The following is a 9,768-nucleotide window of genomic DNA, read 5'->3' as shown; positions in this document are numbered from 1 at the left end:
ATCTATCTATCTATACTTTATATCCTCACAGCTATCTCACCAGTTGTGTTGTTTGTGTTTGTATTTCTCATTCTTAGCTAAAGAGGTATGTGGCAAGCTCAGTGACTTCTAAGCTCTTCTTATCCTCCTACAGTGTGAAAGTGTTTTCCAGTGCTCTCCAGTAGCAGCTAAACTAATCTCCTCCTCAGTGGATCCCTGCAGCGCTGCTGCTTCACAGCCATAACGACTGATCAGCTGCATCAGGAACTTCTAAAAACTCTACAGTATGTGAAAAGGCTCACATTTTAGTACTACTTTAGTTGATTTTTTTTTCTCCTTCTCCCCTCATCTGGCTGATTTCCTGCAGATGTGGCCCTGCTGTAAGGAAAAAAACACCACCGCAGACTCATCACTAAGCAGCCGTTTGTGTCTACAAGTCCAAAAACAAACACACACACATACACTGATGTAATGACCTTTTGGCATCACTCGCCCCATCAATAGTAGCCGCTCACTTCATGATTTGCTTGTTCGGTGAGTGATGGACAGATCCCCCCTCAGTACCACAAAAGAAAACACCTGTTAGAATCTGCTTAATCCTAGAGAGCGGCCCTGCTCTTGGGGATCTTGGGGGCCCCATCTAAGCCGCATAAAAGCACCGGGCCAAGGCCAGGACAGATTAGACCCCCAACATCCATCTCTCCATCCATGCACGCACACCACCAAGTCTGCCCCCTATAACGAGTGCTAGAATCGGCCCCTTAATCCTTGGACTCGGCAAAGTCCTCCATCCAGCCCACAGCTTCCTACCCCCTCAACCCAAACCTAATCTCCAAGCATCCCCTTCATACAAACCCGCAGACCTGGCCCAGCCCAGCCCAGCCCAGCCCTCACTAACTCCCCCTTCCATCTCCTTTCCCCCAGTGGGACTGAAAGCCCATTGATTTGTTGATTTCTCTTCTTTTGTCTGCGGCTGGCCGAGTGTTAACAGGACATCCAGGGTCCAGGGCCCAGTGCCAGGACTTTTGGGATGGGAGATTATGGTCCTTATCTGGGCATCTGTCACTGCCCTGTCCCCCTTCTCCCTTGTGGCTCTAGGAGAGGCCTTTCTTCCATCATTTCCACTACAAATGTGCTGCTTTAAAACTGATTTCAATCAGTAAGAAGAGAAGAGAGATACGTTTTGCTAGAAGATGAGATAGGCTGTTTACAGATGAAAACATAATTTCAAAAAAAGTTTGACAATCATTTAAGTTGCACTTGACTGACTAGTTTTGAGTGTGTCATTTGCATATAGAGACACACACACACACACACAAATAAAACGGTATTTGCCATACACACACACATACACATATTAAAACAATAATAGCAACTACAAAATAGATAAGTGTACTTGTCCAAATGTAGATGTGGTAATGATAATCTGAAATGAGAGATATTTACATGACAATGTCCGAAGACCATGTACTTCATGATTGGGACAGGAAATCAAGGTGATGAGTATCATTATACAGGATATTAGTTTGTCTTTGCTTCTGTGCTGAGAGAAACAACACTAGTTGTAATTTTTTTGTATGTTAATTTATGTACTTACCATTATAACTATGTCAGTAGGGGTCATCATAAAATAAAGAAAAGTTTCACACACAAGCTTTACATCAAATACTTCATAATTTCCAATAGTGACTTTAAACCTATAGTACGCAACTATTTTATATTATTGAACGTCTGTTACATTCAAGCCATTGTCAAATGAGTTAATGCATAGCTAATTAAGACTCAGCTCCACACAACTCTCTTTGAATTTGTCAGTATGGCTATGTTTAGAAAGTGGTGTAGTCTGGTGATTTTTTGCGCACAGAAGCTTGAGTGAAGATGATTACCTCTTCTGAAGAATCCATCATATTTTTTAATCCTGTGTGTCTTCCTTGGTTACTAGCAACTGTGTGGATGAGGGGTGTGGGTGGTGCCCAATCAACGAATGCTTGCATCATGTGGATGCAACGACAGTGTTGTCATTGCTTAAAATCCCTCATTGGGACACAGAAACTGCACACTATAGCTTTACCACTGTTATTATAATATATGAGGTAGGTATAAAAAATATGTAAACTGTCTAGATACAGCTACCTAACAACCTTAACTTTACAAAACACATGAAATGTGTATAAAACTTCCAGAAGGCAGCCCTAAATCCACATTGACACTTCAAATCCAGCTGTTACCTTATACTATATCTCCATCTAGTGGTAATAAAGCTGTAGCATTTAATCTTTCCCATGTCAGGGAGGTTGAATATGAAAGTGCATGCTGTGCACGTTATCTTACGGTAATACACCAACTTAATGTTTATACTTGTATAATTGCTTTTGTATGATATTGTGCCTTATAGCATTAACTTGAATATAAAGTAAATGTTATCACAGTTAACTGATTACATACAAGCCAACACCAGAAAAAAGGTTGATATTAAACATGTTTGAAGAATAAAACGCATTTTGATTGTGGTATAAGCAATGTTAAAGGATTATGTCATTAAACACATTTTAAACTGTTTAAAAAATGGATCAAAGTACAAAATGAGTGTATTGATTTTTAGCTACTATTATTTCAATACTTACTTTCTTTGATGCGGTTAGGGTTAGGGTTATTTCTGCTCTTGTTTTCTTGCCTGTGTTTGCCAACATAAACTATTTTGAGAAAGGAAATATTCAATATTAAACATGTATAGATATAAATATAAAGTATATTCAATATTAAATAAATAAATACATGAATAAATAAATAAATATTCCTTTGAAATACATCATGAAATAAATAAATGAGACAATAAATACATGAATAATTACATAAATGTAAATATTCATGGAACAATGAATCCATTAATTAAATAAATATATTAAAAGGTTTTACTTTTAATTATTATTTTATGGTACTTTTATTTCATAAATCCACATTAATTAATTTCGGTGGACTTTTATTTCCTAATGCCATATTTATTGATTTTCCTCTCTATATATTTCTAATTCTTATTTGCCGAACACAGCCGTGGGCTCCACCCCGCACACAGTCACCTATTCTGGGGTAAATTAACCATCAAGTCGCGCTGACCTGACGGAGCAACACGACCGGCATTTTTTGGGACTGTGTACCCAGCACAGTGACCTATTCTGCTGGATAACAAGACCACCAACTACCGCTGACCGGACAGAGCACAGCCAGTAGCCGGTCGGTCTGTATCCACTGCGGGCTGACACGGGGACTGCACATTTCCCCTACGCACCAAAAATTCCCTTTGGTCCTACAGCCCACAAGTCCGACATCCCATTGTTCCGACCATACAGGATTTTGTGGATCACCTCCCTTAACAGCAGGCAGGGAAAACCTTATAGTGGACTGGAGGACCAAAAGGAATTTTTCGGATTATTGAGAGGTCGTCGGAGAAATGACGTAGCACCGTTGACACAACATTAGCAGAGGCGTTGTTGAGTGAGCTAGCAGGGAAAACAACTGCTCTAATTTACATTAAACCGACCCCAAGAAATTACCCCAGTTACCCCAGAACAGGTGACTGTGGGCTGGGTACATAGCACTGCAAACTGCCAGTCGTGTTGCCCCATCAGGTCAGCGCTAGTTGGTGGTTCAGTTGCCCCAGAGTAGGTGACTGTGCACTGGGTAGAGCACCACAGGGTGCCCGGTCGTTGTGCACACTCACTCTGCGAGCCTTTTTTTGCCCACGGCTGTGTTCTAAATGTAAGAGATAGCCATGATTTGCATATAAGAATTTATTATTTATTAGATAATTATAAGAAACTATATAGAGGGAAATAAATAAATACTAATGTGGTATTAGGAAATAAAAGTCCACAGAAGTAAATAAATGTGGATTTATGAAATAGAGAGTGATTTCTGATTGATTTGATTGATTGATTGATTGATTGATTGATTGATTGATTGATTGATTGATTGATTGATTGATTTCTTTATTTTGAACATGTAAATAAAAATAAAACATCAGAAAAATAGTATTGAGAAAACAAACAGAAATAAAACTATTTCCGGTACTTAAAAACCTCTATTTACACATGCAAAAAGGAGTAGGCAGATGTAAAACTTATATACTCCTACCCCTTTAAATGAAATAAAAAAGGCATATTTATGTATTGATTCGTGTATTTATGTAGTTATTCATTTATTTATGTATTTATTTAATATTGAATAAAACGGCATTCCATACAAAAATAGTTAGTAAAGCACAACCACAAAAAAACAGCAATACATGTATGCATGAAATATTGATCTAATTACACAACATGAGGCATTTTTGTAAAAGATATAAATCAGAAAACAAGTTTAGGTTTTATATGGCTTTTATTGAATAAGGCACGTATGGTAAAGTTAACTTTTAAAGTAAATAAAAAAATCTCATGGTCATTTTAAATGCTTCTGAGTATGTAAAAAACACCAAAACTGTTTTTGTGCGTCACACAATAAGTAGATTAAAGTACAGTTACAAAGTTGTAGCGCAATTTAAGTAAAGTAGCTCACCAACAAGGAATGACCCAACTTTTCAGTTGATGACAACAAACCACTCAAACACTGTTAACTCCTTCACATCCAGCCTTCAGCAATAAATCAATGACCTACAAAAGCTTTATAAAAAGAATGTGCGTATTCCGCTGTCAGAGATACAGCATCTTGAAGACAATTTGGATGAAGTATCACAAGACGCAAATAACATGTTTCAAATAGTCCTTGACATAAGGATAGAAAAATTATATTTTCCTTTCTTCGCCACAAATGTCATGGTTATGGGTTGGATTTCATAAGTGCATATCTAATGTGAGTGTCATTCTGACTATAATGACGTGTATACAAGGCGAGGTCCCTTACATAGATAGTATACTGTCCAGTTGTGGAACGTACCTAAGTACGTTTACTCAAGTACTGTGTTTAAGAACAGGTATTGAGGTAAAGTAGATATGTTTACTTGAGTCTTTACTTTCCATGCAACTTTCTACTTCTACTCCACTACATACAGAGACATATTGTACTTTTTATTCCACTACATTAATCTGACCGTTTTAGTTACTAGTTACTTTACAATATGAGGATTTTTTTGCATTGAGTACTTTTACTTTTAAGACTTTAAGTAAATTTACCTGATGATACTTACGTACTTTTACTTAAGTCATATTTTCAATGAAGGACTTTTACTTGTAACAGAGTATTTTTACAGTATGGTATTAGTACTTTTACTTTTAAAGTAAAGGATCTGAATACTTCTTACACTACTGATACTGTCTATGTAAGGGAAATCCGTCCAACATCTGGTTGACTGTATGTGCATGAGAGATAAGGCAAAAATATTCTTCAGGTTGACCTCTAAGCAGAGCTATGATGGCGTTGTAAACAACACTGTTTTCATCAGGTTTCATGATGAAGACCTACGCAACTCATAATGTTTAATGCAGTGAGATACATAGAAGCAATGTCACATCTGTTGAGATGCTTTGTGTGCGTTGTCCTGTCTCCATGCATGTATTCCTGGTACACGTGTCTGTGTGAAAAAAATCTGCCTTGTTTAACTGAAGAGGTCATAATCTGTCATCTGTTGGAATGATCATCAAGAAACCTGATTACACCTGACAAGTGTGGTTAAAATGAATAAAATAGGATGTATCATGTCCTTAAACAATGTTGCAAATCTAAGTAGCTCAATATCAATTTCAAGATAAGCAGAAGTTCCAGATTTCCAATGCAGAGAATCTTGACTTCACTAACTAGTTGACGAGATTGTTGCATGGCAGCAGTGGGCTGACTCCAACTCTCTTGGCACATTCGTTCTGCGGGGGAAAAAGGCAAATACAAAGTTAAGTAAGCTCAATCTTAAGGCTTTTCCTTAAAGCAATAGTTGGACATTTTGAGAAATATGCATATTGGCTTGCTGAGCGATAGTTGAGAAGATTGCTTGCCCTCTCATGTCTGTACAGTAAATACAGTATGGTGCTACTGCCCACAGCCACTTAGCTTTGCAAAGTTGAAGGCTAGCTGTGTCCCTCTTTTTCAGTCTTTATGCTAAAATATACTAACCTGATATTTAGGATACATACATCTTTCATGTTTCAGATCTTGACCAGTTAGTTTTTGGGTGTTTTTTTACGCTCTTACCATATAGTTGACAACATTGATGTGGTAGGGGATCCCACCCATCTCCTCACACTTCTTTATGTTCATCCTCTCTGGATCTCCAGCAGCCAAAACAGGGGTGTTTGGGTCAGCCTGCGTCAAACAACAGCAGCAACTGAACAAAGCTCAAAGCAATTATCTTACTTTGTCTAATTTTCTTTGAAAATTATGAGACTGGGATAAGTTGCCATCATTGGACATCATCTACATATTTTCTCCCCCCCCCCCAATCAGTCTGTATATCAACATTGCAGCAGTAGGATCTACTCACAGGGTCCATCCCTCTGTGGATGGACAGCAGGTCTGACATCCTGTCGGCAAACCCGGGGGCAAAGTTCTCTGGGTTGATTGCAACGAAACACTGACCCTGAAAACACAAAATAGGAGAAGACAACACTGTCAACTGACCCAATACAAACAGTAAAGAGGGTGTTTAGGGTAACTGTTCAGTCACATGCTCCAACTCATAGTGGTTAAGCCACTTTGACTAGAGGACTAGACTAGACTGGAGCATCTACATTATAAAACCAGTGGGTTTTATTTTAACTGGCAGATAACGACAGAAATGATTCAACTGTAAAGCCACACAAGTTCTGTCAACATTAAATTGGATAAATATGGCTCCACATGACATTTTAACAATGTGTAAAAGTAAGTTTAAACCCAATTACATTTCTAAGATTTATTTTTCCCATTATTTCCCATAAACATGCAGCGATCAGTTAAATGTAAAACATCTTTAACCCATTTTTCAGTCATTTCACAGACAAGTGGGACAAGGGGCAATTCTTTTTTTAAATGGGGTTAATATGTTCTCTAAAACTCAACACACGCCAAAAGGAAATAAATGAGTAACGTACCAGGTTGGCAACCCGGTCCGTTACTTTCCACGTGCGGACATGATTGCTGTACTGGGCACCGGCCAAGATTCCACAGAACACCTCCACCATCATTCCCAGACCGTAGCCTTTGTACCCTCCTGAGGTCAACAACATGAACAGACGTTATAAGACACACAGAAAGGCACAGCTTTGACATTTCTGGCAGAAAAACAGTGAAACACCAAGTTTCATTTTTTGCTGCACATAACAGACTGATAGTCAGGCAGAGAAACTGTACAATTTTTCCTTTATTGACAAATCATACATGTGGATAGAGTAAGACAGGAGGCTTATTTCAATGTATCTGACTGCAGACAGAAGAGTATAGCCTTTATTATAAAATTATGTTTAATAACATGCAGAACAACAGAAGGATGACCTGTGGCTTCACTGCCGCCGATGGGCACCAGTCCTCCTCCACTCAAAACTCTCTTAGGGTCGGTGGTCAGCTTGCCCTGGGCATCACAGCCCCAGCCCTCAGGGATGGGGTCTCCACTCCGTTCATAGAGCTCCACCTGTGAGCATACAACATCATGACATTGAGTAAGAAGCCTTTAAGTATATAAAGTGTTTCAAAACCGCACTTACAAAGTACTTGACAAATGCACATTATAGCATGAAATAAAACTAAAAATGCTTTTATAAAAAGACTTAAAATATTTCACTAAATTACTATGACTGTAAGTGGCCTCTTAACGCCTTATTCAACCAGTGGCCACAAGGATTGTGCCTCTGGTAGTCAAATTGGTTTTAGAAAAACTGGTGATACATTTATCTCCAAATCAACCAAGTTAGTATAAAATATAAATCAAGAACTCTTGTGCCATAAATAAATTTCCATTTTTAGATATAACTATGTTAGATTGGACAATCATGTGGCATTAAACTAAAAACAGCTTAGGTCAAATGTCTCTCGGCAAGTTATGCTCTGTATGTAAGGTGTCCTTGATGGCTTATTAGTACAAAGCTGATCTTACCTTTCCAAGTGCTACTGCTGATGTGGCCATATCCAAAACAAAGCTGTCTCCGTCTTTAGCAGGAGCTGCCACGCTGATGGGGTTGGTGCCCAAAGTGCACTACAAACACCATTATCACAGTATTAGAATGAGACAGAGAGGTTGTTCATGGCCTAAAGTACAGTTTCTTCTGTACCTTTACCTCTTTACCACGTGTGGGAACCACCAGTGGGGATGTGTTGGTAAATGACATGCCCTGTGGTGGTCAGATTGTTATTAGACAAACAATTAGATCACATAGAACATTCAACTCCAATCCTAAAAAAAGGTCTATTTGTTAAAATTGAATTAATTAAAGGCAGATAAACCTTTCACTCACAATCATGTTTTCCTTTAGCGCTTGCATTGAGTAGTATCCTGCAATACCGTAGTGATTGGAACCTAAGACAGAAAAGTGCCATTCAGTATTTTTATTGTTCTGCTAAGATTTGTTGACCACTAGTGAAATAAAATTCTTTTTTTCTCTGCCAAAAACATACTCACAACTTTCTTCCTTTCTCATGTAAATCCTATTAATTGAAAACCAACCCACTTTGCACTCATCACACTTCAGTGGTTTTGATTTCTCTTCTACCGCATTTAATAGCCTGTTATATAATACTATGCTTTCTCCATTCTACTAATATTTCAACAGTGAAGATAATCCCTTTATCACTGCTGAACGTTCAGTGCAATTAAACAAATACAGACCTGCATCAGACACCTGAGCATGTAACATCAGTTCACAGGAAACGAGAGAACCTGTTTATCCCGTGGAGGCAACTTGGCTCAATCACAATGCATCATTCAATTTAAGTTTTTATAGAATTGGACCAGTGCCGTTATGGCATTTCAAGTTTTTAAATCATTCACCTACAATTGCAGTATCAGGATGTTCAGACTCACCATGTGCCACCACCCAGCCAATCCCAGCTTCTTTTGCCTTCTTAATGGCCAGTTTCATGCAGAAGTTTCCCACCACAGGACCCAGGAGGTTTTTCCCATCCACCAGCGCTGTGGCTGCACTCTCCTTTTCCACCACAGGCTCACCGTCCTTGGCACAGATCCCTGTTTGGATGTCCTTTACATACATGTCTGTTAAAAAGTATAGAGCCAGCGAGCACAAACAATAACCTTATTTCAATACAGATTTCAAAAAATATCCAAATCGTGAAGTCAGCAGAGAGATTTGTTTTCATATGTAGACTTAAAATTCTAAAGTACCTCATTAGGCTGCCCTATTTTTCAAATAAATTCCCAGTATACACATTATAGTGCATCAAATGTAACTGGTGATTAAGATTGTTTTCAAAGGACAAAATACAAAATTGATTATTGCCTTTATATTGCGCTTTATAGTGTCAAAGTTTACAAAAATATTTCTTCTGTACCACTACAATTGTGCTACCACTTTTAAATCAAACAAGCAGATAAAATGATAAACTTCCAGTGCCCCACTGACCCATCCGGTTGAGTCCATGGCTGTAGTGTCCTCTGTGGTCTCCCTCCACCAGCACCTCGGCCAGGCTGCGGGCATGATGCGGCTTAGTGCCCACGGCTGTCATACTGTTCACAATGAACTTTTCCACCTCCAACTTGCTAATCAGACATCTGCAGAGAGTAAAAAATTATAATCTGACAATTACATACTCATTATTATCATTAAGCAGCAAAAATGTTATAAATTGATTTGCATTTTAATGAGGGAAATATGTATTTGA

General features: G+C 38.4%; 1 protein-coding gene and 1 long non-coding RNA gene across 2 annotated transcripts in view; one reads left to right on the top strand and one right to left on the bottom strand.

Annotated features, from left to right (window-relative positions):
• LOC116694224 (uncharacterized) overlaps positions 1-4,111 on the top strand; it is a 17,916-nt gene extending 13,805 nt beyond the window's left edge. The window contains exon 3 of the long non-coding RNA XR_004333087.1: positions 4,027-4,111. This is a non-coding gene — a long non-coding RNA (uncharacterized LOC116694224). The remainder of the gene's footprint in view (positions 1-4,026) is intronic.
• Positions 4,112-4,338: 227 nt separating this feature from the next.
• The window catches only part of LOC116694222 (uncharacterized oxidoreductase YjmC), a 14,795-nt gene continuing 9,365 nt past the window's right edge, over positions 4,339-9,768 (bottom strand). The window contains exons 2-11 of the mRNA XM_032523818.1: positions 9,510-9,658; positions 8,954-9,142; positions 8,388-8,449; positions 8,211-8,264; positions 8,030-8,128; positions 7,432-7,567; positions 7,032-7,150; positions 6,443-6,538; positions 6,154-6,264; positions 4,339-5,828 (exon numbers count right to left, since the gene is read on the bottom strand). Of these exons, the coding sequence (XP_032379709.1) occupies positions 5,766-5,828; positions 6,154-6,264; positions 6,443-6,538; positions 7,032-7,150; positions 7,432-7,567; positions 8,030-8,128; positions 8,211-8,264; positions 8,388-8,449; positions 8,954-9,142; positions 9,510-9,658 (1,078 nt within the window). The 3' untranslated portion in view covers positions 4,339-5,765. The remainder of the gene's footprint in view (positions 5,829-6,153; positions 6,265-6,442; positions 6,539-7,031; positions 7,151-7,431; positions 7,568-8,029; positions 8,129-8,210; positions 8,265-8,387; positions 8,450-8,953; positions 9,143-9,509; positions 9,659-9,768) is intronic.

This window comes from Etheostoma spectabile, chromosome 8 (assembly GCF_008692095.1).
Source record: "Etheostoma spectabile isolate EspeVRDwgs_2016 chromosome 8, UIUC_Espe_1.0, whole genome shotgun sequence".
Lineage (NCBI taxonomy): Eukaryota > Metazoa > Chordata > Actinopteri > Perciformes > Percidae > Etheostoma > Etheostoma spectabile.
Note: the sequence above shows the minus strand (reverse complement) of the source record. Positions and strands in the feature narration are given on the sequence as shown.